The following is a 24087-nucleotide window of genomic DNA, read 5'->3' on the forward strand; positions in this document are numbered from 1 at the left end:
CATAAACCACACAACTGAATATAACTACAGTACAATTTTTTTTCTATTTCATTCGGATAGTTCCTGGTCGGGGGGAGGTGGGGACGTCGACAGACGGCAACACAGATTACTGGAGGGAATAGAAGAACCAACGGGCCGAGGTACGAGGGCTGCAGCCTTGCAGCAGCAGCATCAGTACCCAAGAACTACACATAAAAAACTGCTTACATACTTTAATATCATGGATGACTTTGATTAGGTTATGCATAAAAATATATCTAGACACAAAGGAATTAACGAGATTAGGGGAATGGTTGCAAATTTATGCCAGACCAGGATTCGAACTGTCATCGCAACTGCACGCAATACCCTACCACGCCTCCCGTCACACTCAAGGTATCATCTTATCCACACTACTGATGTGGTGCCCTTTGCCCACTATCCTGCCGGCCGGAGTGGCCGTGCGGTTCTAGGCGCTACAGTCTGGAACCGAGCGACCGCTACGGTCGCAGGTTCGAATCCTGTCTCTGGCATGGATGTGTGTGTGATCCTTACGTTAGTTAGGTTTAATTAGTTCTAAGTCCTAGACGACTGATAACCTCAGAAGTCGCATAGTGCTCAGAGCCATTTCAGCCCACTATCCTCTTCAATCGCGACAATGCCCAAAGGCAGTTGATGTCACTAATTCCTTTGCCTCCTGATTCATAGCGGCTGCAGGATCAAAAATGGTGCCCTTTCGGACAGGTCTGAAAGAACAGACACTAATGTGATGAGATGCTAGAAACTAGGTGCGACTTGTTTAATTAAGAAATTAAATTGAGATCGCATAAATGACAGCTTGTTTTGTGACTGATACTGGAATTGCAAAAACAATTTTTAGGTTTTAGTTCACTCTCTCCATCAGAGAGGGTATCAGGATGACGGGAATGAACGTACTAGTATTATGCTGAATTTCGTAACTTTTAAGCAAAAAAAGACTTCTCCCCATCGTCCCCTCTCCAGTGCAAAATTTCTCAGATTCAGTCCACCATTCGCGTGTAGCACATACCAGTAAATCATCGGAAAATATCAAAGACGAAACGAATCTACCGAAGATTACCTCGACTGGCCACTTAATTTAGTTTTATCTGCTCTTCACTTATTAATGGGCAAACAGACTTTTGAGACGTTGCGCGTCAAATGTACTCGCTAAATGCCAAAGAGTCGCACTACTCCATGGATCTCGTTAACCTCAATTACTGCTGGGCTCGCGCATGTGCCACGAATTGATCCGACTGAGGTCTACTAGCACATCACTTGAGTCTCATTAAACTCTCTGCCACAAGCGTCACTTTTCGAGCAACACTAATCGTCGGTCCGCTTAAACTACACAACTGTCAGTCCCAACTCCATGCGAAAAAAATTCGATTAAGCGGTACTAATTTCCGTTTTGAGTACAAAGTAGGTCATAGTAACTTGGCACATTTGAATCTATTCAACTGCGTATTACACGACAAAAATAATGTTCTTAGCACTATCGTTAGTTTACTCTTGCCAGCTGGTGGGCAGAAGGTGTGGACGAACACCTTTCACAAATTCGGAAGCGTCAAAGACGAGAGCAGGAATTCTGCAGTGTCCTTTCCAGCATTCAGCCTGGTCGGTTTAGCGTAGCTACAGAAAACCTGTATCTGGCTGGGTAGACAAAGGGTTTAACCCCTGTACAATGTTAGCTACCACGCTCGATGCAGCTTTCCCAAAAAACAAAAAAAAAAAACAAAAAACAAAAAAAAACTGAGCACTATGCGACTTAACATCTGAGGTCCTCAGTCCCCTTGAACTTAGAACTACTTAAACCTAACTAACCTAAGGACATCACACACATCCATGCCCGAGACAGGATTCGAACCTGCGACCGTAGCGGCCGCGCGGTTCCAGACTGAAGCGCCTAGAACCGCTCGGCCACCATCGGCCGGCTCCCACAACTTAATTGGCCTTTATCGTCAAAAAGGTATAACCGTAGTGTTGGCATGACTTGCTGCCCAACAGAGGACTCTGATGGTGCTTTCAAGCGAATGTATCATGCCACGTTCTGTCGGCACTGGCGAGGTGAACGTCATAATGAATCTGAGTAACTTCGCACTCAAATATCTTTGGAACACTTGAGACAGTTATTTAGTATTTTGCTGCCCTCTAGTTCCCCATACCGTGAGTTCGTTATGGCCATGTCTTTTACTCACACAACATTCGAAAGTCAGCCTGAATGGCCTAGTATAGATTGGTATCCAGGCAGTTTAAAGCTGTAGGAGACGAAGCTGTTCTTATTAACTGTTTTAAGAAAAACAAGAGAGCCGACAGTTCAAAAACTGTCCCATCGAAAAGAAGTGTCATAGTAAATTCAAAACGCACCTGAATGACCAGCTGTTAAAGAGTTTTGGCTTTTATAATTAGTCCACAAATCGCATATAAGGCAGTTCCTCAGTAACTTTCCAGTTTTCTTCTTGTTCTGCTCCAATATTTGACGAAGCTGTTCTGGACACATTGCTTCTCATAAACTGCATTGACATACGTGACTGTGAATGACTCAACAATACGTACAGTGTGTCCAAGGTTCCAAAGTCTTAACTGTATATCTGGTTCATGAAACTTGCGAAATACGCTTCCATCCTTTACTTGTGTCCTACGGAAACATATCAGCACTTCTCTTCCTCGTAGTTGTTAACTTGACGAAGCAGGTATCTTTGGTCTAGTACTATTAACGAATATATATTTCTAGAGATGTTTTTGTGATATGCGAGCCGCCTGCAAAGCATAATTACGTACCCACCAGTTCCGCTCCATGGTTAAACAAAAAATTGCCTGGGTATGTATTTAGTTCAGTCTTTTTTATTAGACCCTTCTCTCTCCTTTCCTCCTAACCTCTCCGTTGCCTCCTCTCCTCTTCTCTCACCATCTCGCCGTCCGTCTCCTCTTCTTTGCTTCCAGCCTCTCCCTGTCAGACTCCTCCACCCCCTCGGCCTCCCCCTATCTGTATCCACCTCCTCCTGCCCCCTTTTTTCCGACGTAATCACTCGAACCCAACAGAAGCTGGTAGTCTTACCCCCGAAGTATTTCTTTCCAGACGGCAGTTAATGTTCGAACCAAATTTGGCTGAAATGGTTCCAGGGTTTCCGCATGAGTTTCTTACCCACAGCTTAGCTTGCGTATGCACATATCAAATTATTTCACACGCATTTAACGAATTTCACACATTTTGTACACGCATTTCGCCAGTATCTCTATCTAATTTCTCCCTGCAGTTCTGTTTCACACAGCTCAATGTTTATGACGCCATACCTTCTGTGTGTTAACACTGCAAAATGTGTCGCGAATACAGTAAGTAGTAAAGAAGTGATAAATTAAAACGTGATGCTTCATACAGCAGTTTTACTGCATGAACAGCGAAAATTTAGCAAGCGATAAACTTTTTCCAACCATTTTGTGGGGTTGTCAGCGAGAAAAAGTTTTGCAAAAGTTTGACATTATGTGTAAAGTTTGTTCCAAGTCACTAAATGCTGTCTTTGTTAAATACTGGACGGATAAAGAATAGGTACCCAGCGCGTCGTGTGCTACATTTCTTTTTCGCCCCCACCCCTTTGATAGGTAGGTATACAGGGTGGTCCATTGATCGTGACCGTGCAAAATATCTCACGAAATAACCATCAAACAAAAAACTACAAAGAACGAAACTTTTCTAGCTTGAAGGGGGAAACCAGATGGCACTACCATAGGTCAAGCTGATATCAACTGCGTTTTTTTTTTTAAATAAGAACCCTCATTTTTATTACATATTCGCGTAGTATGTAAAGAAATATGAATGTGATAGTTGGACCACTTTTTCGCTTTGTGATAGATGGCGCTGTAGTAGTCACAAACACACGGCTCAATTTTAGACGAACAGTTGGTAACTGGGAGGCTTTTTAATTTAAAATACAAAACTTAGGTACGTTTGAACATTTTATTACGGTTGTTCCAATGTGATACATGTACGTTTGTGAACTTATTTCTAAGAACGCATGCTGTTACAGCGTGATTACCTGTAAATACCACATCAATGCAATAAATGCTCAAAATGATGTCCGTCAATCTCAATGCATTTGGCAACACGTGTAACGACATTCCTCTGAACAGCGAGTAGTTCGTCTACGTCATGTTCGCACATGCATTGACAATGTGCTGACGCATGATGTCAGGCGTTGTCGGTGGATCACGATAGCAAATATCCTTCAACTTTCCCCACAGAAAGAGATCCTGGGACGTCAGATCCGGTGAACGTGCGGGCCATAGAATGGTGCTTCGACGACCAATCCACCAGTCATGAAATGTTGTTGTTGTGGTCTTCAGTCCTGAGACTGGTTTGATGCAGCTCTCCATGCTACTCTATCCTGTGCAAGCTTCTTCATCTCCCAGTACCTACTGCAACCTACATCCTTCTGAATCTGCTTAGTGTATTCATCTCTTGGTCTCCCTCTACGATTTTTACCCTCCACGCTGCCCTCCAATGCTAAATTTGTGATCCCTCGATGCCTCAGAACATGTCCTACCAACCGATCCCTTCTTCTAGTCAAGTTGTGCCACAAACTTCTCTTCTCCCCAATCCTATTCAATACCTCCTCATTAGTTACGTGATCTACCCACCTTATCTTCAGCATTCTTCTGTAGCACCACATTTCGAAAGCTTCTATTCTCTTCTTGTCCAAACTAGTTATCGTCCATGTCTCACTTCCATACATGGCTACACTCCATACAAATACTTTCAGAAACGACTTCCTGACACCTAAATCTATATTCGATGTTAACAAATTTCTCTTCTTGAGAAACGCTTTCCTTGCCATTGCCAGTCTACATTTTATATCCTCTCTACTTCGACCATCATCGGTTATTTTACTCCCTAAATAGCAAAACTCCTTTACTACTTTAAGTGTCTCATTTCCTAATCTAATTCCCTCAGCATCACCCGACTTAATTTGACTACATTCCATTATCCTCGTTTTGCTTTTGTTGATGTTCATCTTATATCCTCCTTTCAAGACACTGTCCATTCCGTTCAACTGCTCTTCCAAGTCCTTTGCTGTCTCTGACAGAATTACAATGTCATCGGCGAACCTCAAAGTTTTTACTTCTTCTCCATGAATTTTAATACCTACTCCGAATTTTTCTTTTGTTTCCTTTACTGCTTGCTCAATATACAGATTGAATAACATCGGGGAGAGGCTACAACCCTGTCTCACTCCTTTCCCAACCACTGCTTCCCTTTCATGTCCCTCAACTCTCATAACTGCCATCTGGTTTCTGTACAAATTGTAAATAGCCTTTCGCTCCCTGTATTTTACCCCTGCCACCTTCAGAATTTGAAAGAGAGTATTCCAGTCAACATTGTCAAAAGCTTTCTCTAAGTCTACAAATGCTAGAAATGTAGGTTTGCCTTTTCTTAATCTTTCTTCCAAGATAAGTCGTAAGGTCAGTATTGCCTCACGTGTTCCAACATTTCTACGGAATCCAAACTGATCTTCCCCGAGGTCAGCTTCTACCAGTTTTTCCAATCGTCTGTAAAGAATTCGTGTTAGTATTTTGCAGCTGTGACTTATTAAACTGATAGTTCGGTAACTTTCACATCTGTCAACACCTGCTTTCTTTGGGATTGGAATTATTATATTCTTCTTGAAGTCTGAGGGTATTTCGCCTGTCTCATACATCGTGCTCACCAGATGGTAGAGTTTTGTCATGACTGGCTCTCCCGAGGCCATCAGTAGTTCTAATGGAATGTTGTCTACTCCCGGGGCCTTGTTTTGACTCAGGTCTTTCAGTGCTCTGTCAAACTCTTCACGCAGTATCTTATCTCCCATTTCATCTTCATCTACATCCTCTTCCATTTCCATAATATTGTCCTCAAGTACATCGCCTTTGTATAAACCCTCTATATACTCCTTCCACCTTTCTGCTTTCCCTTCTTTGCTTAGAACTGGGTTGCCATCTGAGCTCTTGATATTCATACAAGTGGTTCTCTTCTCTCCAAAGGTCTCTTTAATTTTCCTGTAGGCAGTATCTATCTTACCCCTAGTGAGACAAGCCTCTACATCCTTACATTTGTCCTCTAGCCATCCCTGCTTAGCCATTTTGCACTTCCTGTCGATTTCATTTTTGAGACGTTTGTATTTCTTTTTGCCTGCTTCATTTACTGCATTTTTATATTTTCTCCTTTCATCAATTAAATTCAATATTTCTTCTGTTACCCAAGGATTTCTATTAGCCCGCGTCTTTTTACCTACTTGATCCTCTGCTGCCTTCACCACTTCATCCCTCAGAGCTACCCATTCTTCTTCTACTGTATTTCTTTCCCCCATTCCAGTCAATTGTTCCCTAATGCTCTCCCTGAAACTCTCTACAACCTCTGGTTCTTTCAGTTTATCCAGGTCCCATCTCCTTAAATTCCCACCTTTTTGCAGTTTCTTCAGTTTCAATCTGCAGTTCATAACCAACAGATTGTGGTCAGAATCTACATCTGCCCCAGGAAATGTCTTACAATTTAAAACCTGGTTCCTAAATCTCTGTCTTACCATTATATAATCTATCTGAAACCTGTCAGTATCTCCAGGCTTCTTCCATGTATACAGCCTCCTTTCATGATTCTTGAAATATGCTATTCAATACCGCTTCAACCGCACGCGAGCTATGTGCCGGACATCCATCATGTTGGAAGTACATCGCCATTCTGTCATGAAGTGGAACATCTTGTAGTAACATCGGTAGAACATTAAGTACGAAATCAGCATACATTGCACCATTTAGATTGCCACCGATAAATGGGGGCCAATTATCCTTCCTCCCATAATGCCGCACCACACATTAACCCGCCAAGGTCACTGATGTTCCACTTGTCGCAGCCATCGTAGATCTTCCGTTGCCCAATAGTGCATATTATGCCGGTTTACGTTACCACTGTTGGTGAATGACGCTTCGTCGCTAAATAGAACGCGTGCAAAAAATCTGTCGTCCCGTAATATCTCTTGTGCCCAATGGCAAAACGGTACACGACGTTCAAAGTCGTCGCCATGCAATTCCTGGTGCATTGAAATATGGTACGGGTGCAACTGATTTTTATGTATCATTCTCAACACCGACGTTTTTGAGATTCCCGATTCTCGCGCAATTTGTCTGCTACTGATGTGCGGATTAGCAGCGACAGCAGCTAAAATACCTACTTGGGCATCATCATTTGTTGCAGGTCGTGGTTGACGTTTCACATGTGGCTGAACACTTCCTGTTTCCTTAAATAACGTAACTATCCGGTGAACGGTCCGGACACTTGGATGACGTCGTCCAGGATCCCGAGCAGCATACATAGTACACGTCCGTTGGGCATTTAGATCACACTATCCATACATCAACACGATATCGACCTTTTCCGCAATTGGTAAACGGTCGATTTTTACATGGGTAATGTATCACGAAGCAAATACCAGCCGCACTGACGGAAAGTTACGTAATACTATTACAGCGCCATCTATCACAAAGCGAAGAAAGTGGTCCAACTAAAATATTCACAGTTCTTTACGTACTACGCGAATATGTAATTAAAAATGGGATTGCTATTTTAAAAAACGCAGTTGATATCCGTTTGACCTATAGCAGCGCCATCTAGCGGGTCAACCATAGCGCCATCTGGTTTCCCCCTTCAAACCAGACGAGTTTCGTTCTTTGTAGTTTTTTCGTTTGATGGTTATTTCGTGAGATATTCGGCCCGGTCGCTATCACTGGGCCACCCTGTATATAAGGTGGTCTTTGTGCTGATTCAGAGTATAAGCTATACCATTCGAAATTTCATCCAAATCTGTCTAGCCGTTTCAGCGGGAAATAGTAAAAACACACATTTTTTCATCTATGATACATAAAAGATTCGTAACGATATTCCACATTTGTCTGTGTGTGTGTGTGTGTGTGTGTGTGTGTGTGTGTTAGAGAGAGAGAGAGAGAGAGAGAGAGAGAGAGAGAGAGAGAGAGAACCGTACGTTAGTTACTACTCCAGCATCTAAATGACTGCCCAGCACCTTTATACAATTTTGAGTCTTACTGCCGATTACTTTCGGCTTGTTCTGATTGCAAGTTCTGCGAGCCTCCATGTTCCTGCGAGCCCGTCACGAGCGCGTGGAGTACGCCGCTTTACTGCGTTAAGCAGCAGAGGGCGAGAACTGTAAACGGGAGCACAGGGCGGGCGCCTGCCGACACAGCCCGGAGTCCGGCCAGATCGAACGCCGGCGCGGAGATAGCGCGGCAAACACGCGTGAGTCATCAGTTGCGCAAACAGAGCCTTGAAGCTGGCAACCAGGACGGAACCGCTCATCATGGGACCCCGCCGGGCAAACCCGATGTCCTCTTCAGGACAAACTAGCTCCTATCGAAGCAAGCAAACAGTCGTTGACGCACACGGAAGAACGGCAAATCGTATCTGCATTTAAAGAAATGCTATGACACCCCCCCCCCCCCACACACACACACACGTTATTTAATGTCGACGTGCACAACTTAATAACGTTGTCGACATCAACAACTTCCACTGTTCCTACAGAATGAGTTCTTACAGCTGAGCCATGTATTAATTCAAATGCACTACCGACTGATTACGGCCCACCTCCCCTAAGACCAGTACTATTGATCTTAGCTCTGCATCCACATTGTGGTAGTGATACGTCATACTCCGCTTTAACTTTGAAGATTAATGAATGCAATCTAAATTACACGGCTCCGGTCAATGTGAAACTTCGTTATTAAACCACTTGGCAATAATGTAGAACTTCCCAATCGCCCTCGCTACTCCACAATAGTCGAATTTCACTTTAATTAATCACATTCGTTATACATACTGGTCCTAACTTTAGACAGCCTAGCGCCCATTACATGCCCGTGTGCTTTGCCACCGCAGCGAGAATTTCGTAGCGTTGCTTGCTTGAACACTAACGGGAACTCATTTTTTGTTATTTCGATCTCGAAACCAAGATCATAGAGCTACTTAGGCAATTTGCAGCTGCTATTTTTACAATTTCTGCACAGCTCTAGTGGCATGTGAAAGTCAGCTTAAGTAAACGTTCGGGCTCGAGTCAGTTTTTATTTCCAGGGACTTCACAATACCGACAGTGCTATTTCCGAAGCTAGACTATGTCCAGCTGTAAGGGGGCAAGTGTATTTCAGTTACTTGTTACTTCGGTAAATATAGGAAACAGGGGCGTCGTTGTACAGTACTGCATTTACACCTATACCTCGAAACTAATTCGCGGTGAGTGGCTGAGGGTACTTCTGCTTACAGGACCCAACAATTACGCCGTGCAATATCGCCGGTAAACCTTTTGACAAAGATGCAGCTATCTTCCTTGTACTATGTCAATTTTATAACATGTTTTGTGCTGCACTTTACACTCTCATACGAAAGATGCGATTTCTTTATGTTTCGAACTCAACACTACATCCCGTACTCTTAGCGACCCTTTCTATTCAATTCTGAAAATTTCTTCAGCATAAGAGGAAGTCGTCCAACGAAATTTGCTTACCCTCCACATATAATACAGTACTTATTCGTTTCAGACACGCTCTCATCCTTGTTAACTGAATCAGTAGAAAACTAAGGAAATGACTCCCTGTCAAATAAGTGATCGGTAATTTTACAAGACAAAGCAGCACTAACAAAATTTCGGCGCACTTTTTTTAGGACGCAGGAAGAACTGCGCCCATGTCATAACCTTGCAACAACAATAAGAAAAATCTAAAAGCGACTACACGTTAAGCCTAATCGATGGAAGGAAGGAACTAAAAGCAAGAACTACTAATTGGAGAAAGATCCACAAAATACGTCGTAGAGACAGCGGGGGTCCAGAACCAAAGATTAAATGTCCGCCATGTTGCTACGAGGGATAAAAAGTATAACAGGGTCGAAAGTCCGCGCGTAGTTCGCTAAAACGGTCGGTATCTAGAACGGCAAACATACGCTGGAACTTAAGTGGCTAAAAAAGGGCATTCTGTCAGGAAACTGCGAACCGTCAAAGGTTGACGACAAATAGCATAAAGTGGTGAGAGATCACCATTTAACAAATGGCGATGGCTGAAAAGACAATACGCAACCTGGTTAAAAGATCTTCTCGCGGCGCGAGGGCAGAGAGGTTTAATTCCCCGGTGCTTGTTCAGTGAACAGACGACCAGTGGTGACGCCAAAGTGACACCACCTGCCGACAGACGGCAACACGGAGATCGTCCGAAGGAATGGAAGAGCTAGCAGCAGTCAAGAAGGTAGGACGACTGCCGCATTGGCAGCAGCGCCAGAGACCTCATTTCCCATCAAAGCGACGCGACCAGGAACTCTTATGAACAGCACAGTGGTTCCCTTAACAGCGCTGTGGCTGAGCGGTTCTAGGCGCTTCAGTCCGGAACCGCGCGACCGCTGTTCGAATCCTGCCTCGGGCGTGGATGTGTGTGATGTCCTTAGGTTAGTCAGGTTTAATTAGTTCTAAGTCTAGGGGGACTGATGACCTCAAATGTTAAGTCCCGTGGTGCTTAGAGTCATTTGAACCAAGTGCAGGACTTTGATGTTCCGTCCAGCCTTCGGCTTGACGATACTTTTGCTTACTGCGAGCAGTCTAATTTATTTCAGAAGCAGTGAGTGTTTTGTAAGGTATGGTAATGCAGGCACGATAGGCAATGCAAATACATATTTAGTGTCAGGTATTATTTGGTAAAGAAGAAGTTCATGTAACAAAACTTGGAAAGCGTATAGTGCGCGTTCTAACAGTTATGCGATAAAACGCAATCATGACAAGCCGGATGAAGAGAAAGAATGAAACAGACGTTACACACTAGTGAAATTGTGTTGATAACTTTCTATATACGCAGCATAACGCACTTCATTTTCTACTGAGCTGCTTCAATATTTATTGCGCAACATATTGAAGAAAGTTGCAAAGCTTTAAAAATATTGACAGTCAGTCATACATCGTGACGTGTGAGGGTGCTGTGGTATTGCGCAATGCACGGCAGTTCCCGTCGAGACCTAGAGAAATTCAATTCTCTTCGAACGACTTTTCGTGAAGAAATGAAGAAGTAAATGACAGAAAATCACAATTTTTATGAAAGTGCCATGCAGAACTTTGAGATTGATCAGGAAATAGCAGATACCTCGTTGTCCACAACAGCAGAAGAGAGAAGATAAGGGTGTAATGGCAGTAAGGACGATCGTTAATTTTACTCTTACCAGGTCTCAGAATTGACAAATAAGGCAAGCTGCCAGTGAGCATAATTTTCTTGTAACAGCTTTTTTTTGTGGTTTTAGGGCGCACAACTTCAATGGTCATTAGCGCCCTGACTACTCTAAGAATGCACCGCGAGGCACAAGTTGACAACAACAACTAAAAGGGAAAACACGATAAAAGACAGACTGACAGGCATAGGATTAAAAAACAACATCATCAAATGTCCTTAGCGAGGTTTGTCAAATTGATAAAACAAAGAACACGAGCAGCTGCTCGTGGGTCATCCGCTAAAATGGCATCGAAAGTATTAGGCAGGTTAAGATCGAGGCGCAGTGTGTTAAGATCTGGACAGGACATTAAAATGTGTGTAACCGTCAGCAAGTGCCCACATGGGCAGAACGGCGCCGGCGCAGCCGTCAGCAGATGGCGATGGCTGAACCGGCAGTGTCCAATTCTTAACCGGGCTAAAACGACCTCCTCCCGCCGAGAAGGGCGTGAGGCGGACGTCCAAGCCACGGGAAGAGGTTTTAACGCCCGAAGCTTGTTGTCGGTAAGTGCAGCCCAATCGGCATGCCACAGCGATAAGATGCGCCGGCAAATCACCCTGCTAAAATCGGACGAAGGGACACAACAAGAAGCTGTCCGAGGCTGGAGGACCGCAGCCTTGGCCGCGGCATCTGCAGCTTCGTTCCCAGGGATACCAACATGGCCAGGAACCCACATAAAGCTAACCGGAGAACCGACATCCACCAGCTGCTGAAGAGAGCGTTGGATCCGGTGTACGAAAGGGTGAACCGGGTACGGATCACTGAGGCTCTGGATGGCGCTCAGGGAATCTGAGCAGATGACATAAGCAGAATGTCGGTGGCGGCAGATGTAAAGAACAGCCTGGTAGAGGGCAAAGAGCTCAGCTGTGAAGACCAAACAATGGCCATGGAGCCGGTATTTGAAACTTTGTGCCCCGACAATAAAGGAACACCCGACCCCCTCATTGGTCTTAGAGCCATCTGTATAAATGGAAGTCATGTTGATGAACTTCGAAGTTCCAAGAAACGGGAGTGGTAGACCGAACCGGGGGTGACCTCTTTTGGGAGCGAGCTGAGGTCAAGGTGAACGCGGACCTGAGCCTGGAGCCAAGGTGGCGTGCGGCTCTCGCCCACTCGAAAGGTTGCAGGGAGTGAAAAATTAAGGTGTTGAAGGAGGCGACGAAAGCGAACGCCAGGGGGTAGCAGGGCAGAGACATACAACCCGTATTGACGGTCAAGAGAGTCGTCAAAAAAGGAACGATAAGACGGATGGTCGGGCATTGACAGTAGCCGACAGGCATACCGACAAAGCAGTATATCGCGCCGGTAGGTGAGTGGCAATTCGCCAGCGTCAGCATGAAGACTCTCTACGGGACTGGTATAAAATGCTCCGATCGCAAGTCGTAAACCCCGATGTTGTATGGAGTTGAGGCGGCGTAAGATGGATGGCCGTGCAGAGGAGTATACGAAGCTCCCATAATCCAGCTTGGAGAGGACGATCGACCGATATAGACGAAGTAGGACGGTTCGATCCGCTCCGCACGACATACCACTGAGAACACGGAGGACATTTAAAGAACGGGTACAACGGGCGGCCAAATATGACACATGTGGAGACCAGCTAAGTTTCCTGTCAAGGGTAAGGCCTAAAAATTTGGTTGTCTCCACGATTGGGAGAGCAACGGGACCGAGTCGTAAGGACGGTGGGAGAAACTCTTTGTAGCGCCAGAAGTTAATACAGACAGTCTTCTCGGCAGAAAAACGAAAGCCATTGGCGACACTCCAGGAGTAAAGACGGTCAAGAGAACGCTGAAGACAGCGCTCCAAGACACGTGTACACTGCGCGCTGCAATAGATGGTAAAATCGTCCACAAAAAGGGAGCCTGATACATCAGCTGGGAGGCAATCCATTATTGGATTGATCGCGATGGCGAAGAGAGCGACGCTCAAAACTGAGCCCTGTGGCACCCCATTCTCCTGGCGAAAGGTGTCGGACAGGACAGAACCCACACGTACCCTGAACTGTCGATCCATTAAAAAGGAACGAATAAAAAGAGGGAGGCGACCGCGAAGGCCCCATGTATGCATGCTGCGGAGAATGCCCGCCCTCCAACAGGTGTCTTAAGCCTTCTCCAAATCAAAGAACACAGCCGCGGTCGGGCGCTTCCGCAAGAAGTTATTCATAATGAAGGTCGACAATGTAACCAGATGGTCAACAGCAGAGCGGCGCCTACGAAATCCACATTGTACATTGGTAAGTAGGCGTCGAGACTCGAGCAGCCAAACCAATCGAGAGTTAACCATTCGCTCCATCACTTTACAGACACAGCCGGTAAGCGAGATAGGTCGATAACTGGAAGGCAAGTGCTTGTCCTTCCCCGGCTTAGGAATCGGGACAACAATAGACTCGCGCCAGCATGCGGGAACATGTCCCTCAATCCAGATGCGATTGTATGTACGAAGAAGAAAACCTTTACCCGCAGGAGAAAGGTTCTTCAGCATCTGAATATGAATAGAATCAGGCCCTGGAGCGGAGGACCGTGATCGGCCAAGTGCGGTTTCGAGTTCCCGCATGGTGAATGGGGCATTATAACTTTCACAATTCGAGGAGCGGAAGTCAGGTGGCCTAGCCTCCGCTGCCTGTTTGCGGGGGAGGAAGGCAGGGTGGTAATGAGCGGAGCTCGAAACCTCTGCGAAAAAGCGGCCGAAGGCATTGGAGACAGCCTCAGGGGCCACAAGGACTTCATTCGCGATCTTCAAGCCAGAAACTGGGGAGTGGACCTTAGTGCCAGATAGCCGGCGCAGGCTACCCCAGACAACAGAAGAAGCAGTAAAACTGTTGAAGGTGCTTGTGAAAGCAGCCCAGCTGGCTTTCTTGCTTTCTTTAATAATACGACGACATTGAGCACGTAATCGTTTATAATTAATACAATTCGCCACTGTAGGGTGGCGTTTAAATGTGCGTAAAGCACGTCGACGAGCACGTAAAGCGTCTCTACATGCTGCGGTCCACCAGGGGACCGGTACGCGACGTGGAGAAGAAGTAGGGTGAGGGATGGAATATTCCGCAGCAGCGAGAATGACTTCCGTGAGGTGTGCGACCTGACGATCGCAGCTTGTGAAGGTTTGATCCTGAAAGGTCGCCCTGGAAGAGAAGAGCCCCCAGTCTGCCTTGGAGATGGTCCAACTAGAGGAGCACGGAGAGGGAGTATGCTGCAGGAGATGGATAACACACGGGAAGTGGTCGCTCGAATATGTATCAGAAAGTGCATACCACTCAAACCGGCGTGCAAGTTGGGGAGTACATATAGAGAGGTCTAAATGGGAATAGGTGTGAGATGTGTCCGAAAGAAAAGTAGGGGCGCCAGTATTGAGGCAGACAATATTGAGCTGGTTGAAAAGGTCTGCTAACAAGGAGCCCCTCAGGCAGGATGCTGGAGAGCCCCAAAGGGGATGGTGGGCATTGAAGTCTCCAGTTAACAAAACTGGTGCAGGTAGCTGAGCAATAAGTTGCATCATGTCTGCCCTGGTAACGGCAGATGACGATGGAGTGTAAACGGTACAAAAGGAAAACGTGAAAGTGGGGAGAGTAATGCGGACGGCAACTGCCTGCAGGCCGGTGTCCAACGTGATGGGATCGTAGTAAATATCATCCCGGACCAGCAACATAACCCCTCCATGAGCTGGGATACCTACCACAGGGGGTAGGTCAAAACGCACAGAGGTGTAGTGTGCCAAGGCAATTTGATCGCATGGGCGTAGCTTCGTTTCCTGGAGGGCTACGACGAGCGGACGATGCAAGCGGAGCAGCAACTTCAAGTCCTCTCGGTTGGAGCGGATGCTGCGAATATTCCAGTGAATAAGTGCCATCGTAAGAAAAGGAAGATGAAAGAAGGGGTCACCTCGAAGGCCACTGAGGGCCTGGCTTCGAGCGAGCACTGCCGCCGCTATCAGTAGGCGGACAGTCATCGTCCATGGGGTCTATAGGGTCATCGGCCATCTCGGGAGGATGGCCGGGAGGGGGAGCTTCCTCCGCCGGTGAACGGCCAGATGTACGGCTACCAGCGGTGCGGCCAGGCGAAACGGATGACGGCCTGGGGCGGCAACCGCTGGGTGGCGCAGGAGAAGAAATGCGCCGTGGCGGAGGAGGAGAACTGTGCTTCCTATGCGCCTTTTTGGAAGGACGTTTGGTGGGAGTACCGGTCGAAGGCTGGGAGGTCGAGGGACGGAGGAAGTCTGCACGGGATGGTTCCTTCTTGAAGGCCCGTGCATCTGACTTCGGGGTCTTCGACTTAGCAGAAGCTGAGGAAGTGGCTGGTGTCTGTGGGGTGATGGGAGGAAGAGGAGACGTCGACCGCGCGATCTTAGCACTGGCCGAACGGACGACCGTGTCTTGAAGGTCAGATCGCATGTCTGGGTTGCTACCTCCCGGGTAGTCCGAGGAGAGGCGAGGACAGTGCTGTATTTCCCCGCTGGGAGCAGCGTGGGCTTCCTACTAGCCAATAGCTTGCGAGCAGCCGAGTTGGACACTTTTTCTTTGACCCGAATTTCTTGGATACAGCGTTCTTCCTTATAGACAGGACAGTCGCTGGAGGATGCGGCATGGTCACCCTGACAGTTCACACAACGAGGAGACGGAGGTGGACAGTCACCCTCATGGGCATCCCTGCCACAAGTGACACATTTAGCCGCATTGGAACAAGACTGTCGAGTGTGATTGAAACGCTGACACTGGTAGCAGCGCGTAGGTGTCGGGACATAGGGGCGAACAGAAATAACCTCGTAGCCCGCCTTGATGCGCGATGGCAGCTTAACACTATCGAAGGTCAAGAAAAGTGTCCGGGTCAGTACAAGGTCATTGTTGACCTTTTTCATGACCCGATGGACAGCCGTCACGCCCTGCTCAGCGAGGAAAGATTGAAGCTCCTCGTCAGTCAATCCGTCGAGGGAGCTAGTATAGACTACACCACGAGACGAATTCAAAGTTCGGTGGGCCTCCACCCGGACAGGGAACGTGTACAGGAGGGTGGCCCGAAGCAGTTTTTGTGCCTGAAAGGCACTCTCAGTTTCTAGTAATAAGGTGCCGTTACGCAACCTGGTACAAGATTTGACAGATCCGGCTATGGCATCTACGCCCTTCTGAATAACGAAAGGGTTGACAGAGGAAAAATCCTTTCCATCCTCAGATCGAGAAACTACGAGGAACTGTGGGGCAGGCGGTAGTACTTTTGTCACTGTTGGCTGGTCACGTTTCCGTTTTTGGGTCGAAGTCAGAGATGGAGTAGAATCCATTGCGGAGGAATCCCCCATGATTGCCAGCGTCTCCGATGGCGCGCTCCTTCCTTGTGGGGACCCTCTCAGAGGGCACTCCCACCTTAGGTGAATGTTTACACCTCAGGTCACACCTCCCGAGAAACAGACGGAGGGACCAATCGGCATGGTCAGAAGGTATCAGCTCAGGCAATCACCCCTCCCCGGGCCTGGCCTTTACCAGGGGGTACGCGCGTGCCTTACATGTCTACCCAGGGCGGGGACTTACACGTTACCCCGTCACCGGCTACGCGTGCGAACGCGTGGGTCGGCCTTCAGGCACGCACAGGGAGGAAGGAAGAAGAGGAAAAAAGAAGAGAGAGAGGGAGAAAGAAGACAGACTGTCTCAAACGCCAAGGCGGAGACATAAGAAGGCAAGGAGAAGAAGGCAGTGAGAAGGCAAGGAGAAAAAGGCAGTGAGAAGGCAAGGAGAAAAAGGCAGTGAGAAGGCAAGGAGAAAAAGGCAGTGAGAAGGCAAGGAGAAAAAGGCAGTGAGAAGGCAAGGAGAAAAAGGCAGTGAGAAGGCAAGGAGAAAAAGGCAGTGAGAAGGCAAGGAGAAAAAGGCAGTGAGAAGGCAAGGAGAAAAAGGCAGGAGAAGGCAAGGAGAAAAAGGCAGGAGAAGGCAAGGAGAAAAAGGCAACGAGAAGGCAAGGAGAAAAAGGCAACGAGAAGGCAAGGAGAAAAAGGCAACGAGAAGGCAAGGAGAAAAAGGCAACGAGAAGGCAAGGAGAAAAAGGCAACGAGAAGGCAAGGAGAAAAAGGCAACGAGAAGGCAAGGAGAAAAAGGCAACGAGAAGGCAAGGAGAAAAAGGCAACGAGAAGGCAAGGAGAAAAAGGCAACGAGAAGGCAAGGAGAAAAAGGCAACGAGAAGGCAAGGAGAAAAAGGCAACGAGAAGGCAAGGAGAAAAAGGCAACGAGAAGGCAAGGAGAAAAAGGCAACGAGAAGGCAAGGAGAAAAAGGCAACGAGAAGGCAAGGAGAAAAAGGCAACGAGAAGGCAAGGAGAAAAAGGCAACGAGAAGGCAAGGAGAAAAAGGCAACGAGAAGGCAAGGAGAAAAAGGCAACGAGAAGGCAAGGAGAAAAAGGCAACGAGAAGGCAAGGAGAAAAAGGCAACGAGAAGGCAAGGAGAAAAAGGCAACGAGAAGGCAAGGAGAAAAAGGCAACGAGAAGGCAAGGAGAAAAAGGCAACGAGAAGGCAAGGAGAAAAAGGCAACGAGAAGGCAAGGAGAAAAAGGCAACGAGAAGGCAAGGAGAAAAAGGCAACGAGAAGGCAAGGAGAAAAAGGCAACGAGAAGGCAAGGAGAAAAAGGCAACGAGAAGGCAAGGAGAAAAAGGCAACGAGAAGGCAAGGAGAAAAAGGCAACGAGAAGGCAAGGAGAAAAAGGCAACGAGAAGGCAAGGAGAAAAAGGCAACGAGAAGGCAAGGAGAAAAAGGCAACGAGAAGGCAAGGAGAAAAAGGCAACGAGAAGGCAAGGAGAAAAAGGCAACGAGAAGGCAAGGAGAAAAAGGCAACGAGAAGGCAAGGAGAAAAAGGCAACGAGAAGGCAAGGAGAAAAAGGCAACGAGAAGGCAAGGAGAAAAAGGCAACGAGAAGGCAAGGAGAAAAAGGCAACGAGAAGGCAAGGAGAAAAAGGCAACGAGAAGGCAAGGAGAAAAAGGCAACGAGAAGGCAAGGAGAAAAAGGCAACGAGAAGGCAAGGAGAAAAAGGCAACGAGAAGGCAAGGAGAAAAAGGCAACGAGAAGGCAAGGAGAAAAAGGCAACGAGAAGGCAAGGAGAAAAAGGCAACGAGAAGGCAAGGAGAAAAAGGCAACGAGAAGGCAAGGAGAAAAAGGCAACGAGAAGGCAAGGAGAAAAAGGCAACGAGAAGGCAAGGAGAAAAAGGCAACGAGAAGGCAAGGAGAAAAAGGCAACGAGAAGGCAAGGAGAAAAAGGCAACGAGAAGGCAAGGAGAAAAAGGCAACGAGAAGGCAAGGAGAAAAAGGCAACGAGAAGGCAAGGAGAAAAAGGCAACGAGAAGGCAAGGAGAAAAAGGCAACGAGAAGGCAAGGAGAAAAAGGCAACGAGAAGGCAAGGAGAAAAAGGCAACGAGAAGGCAAGGAGAAAAAGGCAATGAGAAGGCAAGGAGAAGTCAAGGGAAAGAGTAAGGAAGACAGTGAGGTGGAGAAGAGCAAAGAAAGGAACCAACAAAAGGAAGGAAGAGACGAGAAGTGAAAAACCAAAAAGACCACGATTATAGGTCGTGGAACCGTCTGTCTCCGGACGCAGGCGCTAACTACCCCCGTGAGGGGGATGGACTCCTTTTAGTCGCCTCTTACGACAGGCAGGAATACCTCGGGCCTATTCTAATCCCCGGACCCGCAGGGGGATTGTAACAGCTGTCACACTACAGACAAATTATCATGGAACCTTACCAGCTGCCAGGAAGTAATTGTTTTATTTAGTTTGCAACAGTTGTTACAGTAAAGAAATATAGCACATGCACACGATAAATGATACGGTTCACATACTTAACTTTTAATTAGTAGCAGTAGGTATTTACAAAACTATGCTCCCGTGAATGAGCCCTCTGACCATTCAAATGTTCACTGGAAGCTTTTCAGACTTGGTTCGTCCGTTCTGCGCAATTTTTGCTTGTGTTTTAGCAAAGCAACCTACTTAAACGCAATATGTGTGAGTTCGACAGAGTCGAGCGCCGGCATGTCCGCTAAAGGCAGTGTTCTAACTGAAGCTTCCAGAACAAAAAATTGCGCAATGTTATTGTGCAGTCCTTGGCTTCGTACTTTCGCGCAATACACTGACAGTATTAATGTGTCAATAATATTGAGCTTTCACGGACGCTTTCTTCCATTACATCGTCCTTCACCAATTTCGTTTTATGGACATGCCGTGCTCTAAGGCGCATTTCCATGCCCAACGTTTCATCTGCTAGTGAGACATCAATTGCTATACTCACAAATCGAACTATAACATTCTCATCATGATTAACTGTGTACGTATCCACGTAAAGGTCACGTCGTGACATCAGACTGCTGTCTAAGACGGGGGATACGAATGAACAGTTCGGATTATTGAGCCTGTTCAATTCAAACTGCTACCTGAGTCGTTACAGCCTCTGCTCTTGCCTCCAGCACTGAGAGACCAAACGTTGGGCACAGAAGTAAGCCTTTGACCACGGCCTAAAGTTCATAAAATAAAACTCGCCAAGCCCGCAAATACTGGCCGTGAAAGCTCTCTGTACTTTGCCACTAGTTGAATAAAAATTACAATACGTGCCGTGTCCACTTAGTAAATAAGAAACAAGTGCAGTAGCAGTTAATACCATATGCAGCCTATAATAAAGACATCAGATTTCAGAATATATAGCTATAATATTAAAACATGTATCCATTAACGTGGATAAATGGATAGAATACCGACATTATTCTCTAGTTCATGCAAATACAGCACTACCTTTACATATTTCTTGAAAGTCATGGTCGAAAAATAGTCAAAATGGCTTCAAATTCTTCAAATTTGCACGATTCCCATATATTGCCTCACAATATATTATGATTATTTTGAATATCAGGGAATGCTTTTGTCTTATGTAGGTTATTCCAGGAGGAAATGTCACTGTTTAGGGATGGCAGGAGCGATCATTTGAAGGAAAAATGTCCAGTAAACATGGACTCTAACAATACATACCTTAAGGGCTATGATCATTACTTCGTCTTCGGTACTGCGAAACAAATCTTTTCTACTGCAAGCATTTTGTTATCCATGCTTTGAGAGGTGATATAGACCATAACAAGAAAAGATGTCCCGTTATAATGAAACATGAACCCTAAAATGCAACCTTAATAGCTAGGAGCACTTATTCAGCTTTGCTAATGTGAAACAACTTATCTTGTGTTGAGCAAGTGCTCTGAGCTCCAGGAAGAGAACGTTACGAAAAATCTCGAGAAATTCTAGGCAGATTCACGTTAAATATTGTTGCTCTACTAAACATTTTGACGGATGTAGGCTATATATTTTCTTAAACAGCCATGTACGGGTTTTCTATTAAAACTGCCTGCAAGGAACAACATGCTGTGCTATGAAAATGTCAGTTTCGTTTTCTTTCTCGCAATCTGCTTTAACAGAAGACGAGAAAATTGTATTAATGCCCTATCGGCATCTGAATGGAATACTACAACGGAATCCGCATGGTCTGAAACTTTATCATCCTATCCGTTTACAGATTAAAACTATGCGAAATACTGGCGTTGAAGCTACTATCAACACAGATCCAAGCGGTTTAACGTCCCGTTGACATCGAAGTCATCATTGATCGAGCATAAGCTCGAAATGTTTCAAGGAAGTGGACGGAAATCGGCTGTTTCTTTTCAAAGTAACCGACTCGGCAATAGTCTAGAGCGATTTAGAATCGCTGGAAGGGATTTGAACCGTTGCCCTCCCGAATGCAAGTACAGTGTACTACCCACTCCACCACGATGCTCGGTTTACAGCTCCAGCAACAGGAGAGGTCTCCCGTATCTCGTTTGCCGATGATTCAAACCAATTTACCCATTAATTACAAGCAACTTCAGTTCTCAATCAAGGTTTCGTTCGCAATAACAAACATAGCTCAAAGTCAGAAAGAGGGGAAAAGAGGAAAAGAGGAAAAATGGTTCAAATGGCTCTGAGGGCTATGGGACTTCTTCTGAGGTCATCAGTCCCCTATCACTTAGAACTACTTAAACCTAACTAACCTAAGGACACCACACACATCCATGCCCGAGGCAGGATTCGAACCTGCGACCGTAGCGGACGCGCGGTTCCGGACTGTAGCGCCTAGAACCGCTCGGCCACCCCGGCCGGCGGGAAAAGGAGACGGACAGAGAGGGGGAGAGGAGGAAATGGTCACAGAGGTGGAGGGGGGGGAGGAGGAGGAGGAGATGGACTGAGAGACGAGGAGAGAAGGAGATTCGGACGTATATCCAATTACGAATCCTTTAGCAGTTGTAAAGCATTCCCATATTCGCTAGTAAACAGCATTTATAATTACACGTCCAAGAACTACGTTGAATAAATTGTTATGAGACACCAACTTTGACCCAGCGACCTAAAGCTGTCAATATAAAAACATAGGAATGTCAATCCACTCCGCAGTATTTAACAGACTGCCACTGAGACTTGTTAATTGTATTGGCAAATTCAAGCCTCACGGTAAACTGCAATCTCTTGAAGTGAACGGGGGTGATCTGTCTGAGGCAGGGTATCCGTGAAAGGTACACTATTTCATTCTTTCCCTTTCCTGTTCCGGTGATAGCCTCAAGTACATTATCCAACTTCTTCCTAGCACACAGCCTTGTGCCACTGCATAGGTTTGGCGGATCGAGATTTCGTAGTAAAGTTTCTGTACAGTGGGCGCATCTGCTTTGCATGTCTACAGCAATTTTGGCAAAACTTCATAAATCTATGGACGATCACGGTTTTCGCCTACAGCCCTTTGCACTTCGCAGTTTAAAGCTGTCAAAAGCGCTGCCAGATGGCAGGGATTTCCATATGTAGAGTAGGCTGTACGAGTGTCTCAGAAGTAGACAATAGATGCATTGAAACTTCATTTGTGATACGCCATTTTTTCACGCATTTCCGTGCTCATGCCGCCGTAAATCCTAAACTATATGATACGTTGGTCTTTCATACCCCACAGCGACTGTTGCCATACACACATACAAAATTAATATCAATTTTTATACTACGTACGAATATCAATTTGGCCGACGAAAACTTATATTCGAAAGTATTTCTCGTATCTTCAAGAAAACGATTTATGAATTATACTGGTAGCTGAGCTCCGTTGCTGAGGTTTGTATTACTTCACGAAATGTAGCAACCAGCCACTGTTTATGTATTTTTATTAAAAACACACAAGCAATAAATACCTTACGATTATTCGTATCTATGCGGTATTGGGATCTATACTCAATATCTGGTTGGTTGTTTGAGGTTTAAGGGACCAAACAGCAAGGTCATCAGTCCCTTGTTTCAAATAGGCTCCATTCCGCTAATGGGACATCTCAGTAAAGTCAGAAAAATAAAACGGAAAAGGTAAAAACGTAAAAGGGCAGACATGTTGTCATTGGTAAAAAACAAAATGAGGGAAGTCGGCAAGAGAACGAACCCAACACTATGCCGAAGTAGCATAGGCAAGACCACCTGTGACGTAAAACGCACAACCGCTAGAATGAAGAAAGTACGTATGGGAAAGAGAGACTAACCAAGCCTTAAAAAAAAAGGGTAAAAACAGAGTAAAAGGGGAAGAAAAGAGGATTTCGGTCAGGGAGGGGAATCGGGAATCTCCGAACACTGCTTACAGTTATACTCCATGTCTGATCGAAATGGGTTGAAGTTGCTAGCTGTATGAGAATCTACCGAAATCTGGGCAGTCAGAACATTTGCCTCACAATCCAGACAGACCACGCGATACGACATAGCTCCGCTCCTTGTTGGGAACGGCAGCGGGACTGTCACTTCCGCTTCCTGTTCGCCACCTTCCCAGCCCCCCCCCCCCCTCTGCCCCTCCACACACAGACGGCACCTGTTCCCACCGGCGACACTGTTCTCTGCGCTGGCCGCGCCGTATGAAAGAACTCCACTGACGCCTGCTGCTACAGGCGTCTAAAGCTAGCGTAATGAGGGATGCTCAACTACTGGACCTACCGATAGATGGCTGTACCAGCTGATTACTGTCGTCTGTATTGTCGCCATATTCGAATATGGCAAGAAGTTTATCTCCGTCTGTACGGTGTATAAGGAATTACGGATTATCGAAATGGTGATTTCTTGCTCCGCTTTCAATTGTACGAAGCGATGGAGTAAGGAAAATGACTTACCATTTCACAGGTAATAGGACTACCAATACAATACGATAAAAATACAAACTTAGTGCGTTTGCTAACTCCATGTTTTCGAACAGGTTTCCTCTAAAGCACCCAGAGCTGCTAAAGAAGTGGATTACTTCCGTGAAGCGGAAAGGTTTTAATCCTACGTCTTGGAATTTTCTTTGCGGAAACCATTTCCGACTAGATGATTACGTAGTGAGCCCTGGAACGTGGAAGAAACGTCTCAAACCCGAAGCAGTGCCATCAGTTTTGGACTTTCCGACACATTTGATACCACCAAATAAACAGCCCCGATGACATGTTATGATTTTTAGTGACAACGATGCTTCTCCATTTGAGGTAGCTAATTTCCTTGCTGTGTGTGTGTGTGTGTGTGTGTGTGCGCTTTTTACTTTTGTGAATTTATTTCGTACGGACACAAATGGGCTACATAGGTCTAAGCAATGTTGTAATACAGGTCCATATTTTTGTTTTTAGCGTTCTGTCATGGAATCCGTTATCGATTTGGCCACAGCAGGAGCTACAGATTGCGTAGATAATGTTGTCAATGAGAATTCTTCCGTGGAAACTATGTCCCATTTATCCAATGCAGAAGCTGCGAATTGTGTCGAAAACGTTAGTATAAGGATGTTTTCACACCCCCAAAGGTTTCTTA

The 24087-nt window shown here is 46.0% G+C and overlaps 2 protein-coding genes across 2 annotated transcripts in view; one reads left to right on the forward strand and one right to left on the reverse strand.

The window, feature by feature from the left end:
* Window positions 1-24087, reverse strand: part of LOC126172915 (CDC42 small effector protein homolog) — a 181399-nt gene that overhangs the window by 102755 nt on the left and 54557 nt on the right. The window lies entirely within an intron of this gene.
* The window catches only part of LOC126173622 (axoneme-associated protein mst101(2)-like), a 150434-nt gene that overhangs the window by 74597 nt on the left and 51750 nt on the right, over window positions 1-24087 (forward strand). The window contains exon 2 of the mRNA XM_049920975.1: window positions 17136-18583. Within this exon, the coding sequence (XP_049776932.1) occupies window positions 17136-18583 (1448 nt within the window). The remainder of the gene's footprint in view (window positions 1-17135; window positions 18584-24087) is intronic.

Source organism: Schistocerca cancellata, chromosome 1, assembly GCF_023864275.1.
Source record: "Schistocerca cancellata isolate TAMUIC-IGC-003103 chromosome 1, iqSchCanc2.1, whole genome shotgun sequence".
NCBI classification, from domain to species: domain Eukaryota; kingdom Metazoa; phylum Arthropoda; class Insecta; order Orthoptera; family Acrididae; genus Schistocerca; species Schistocerca cancellata.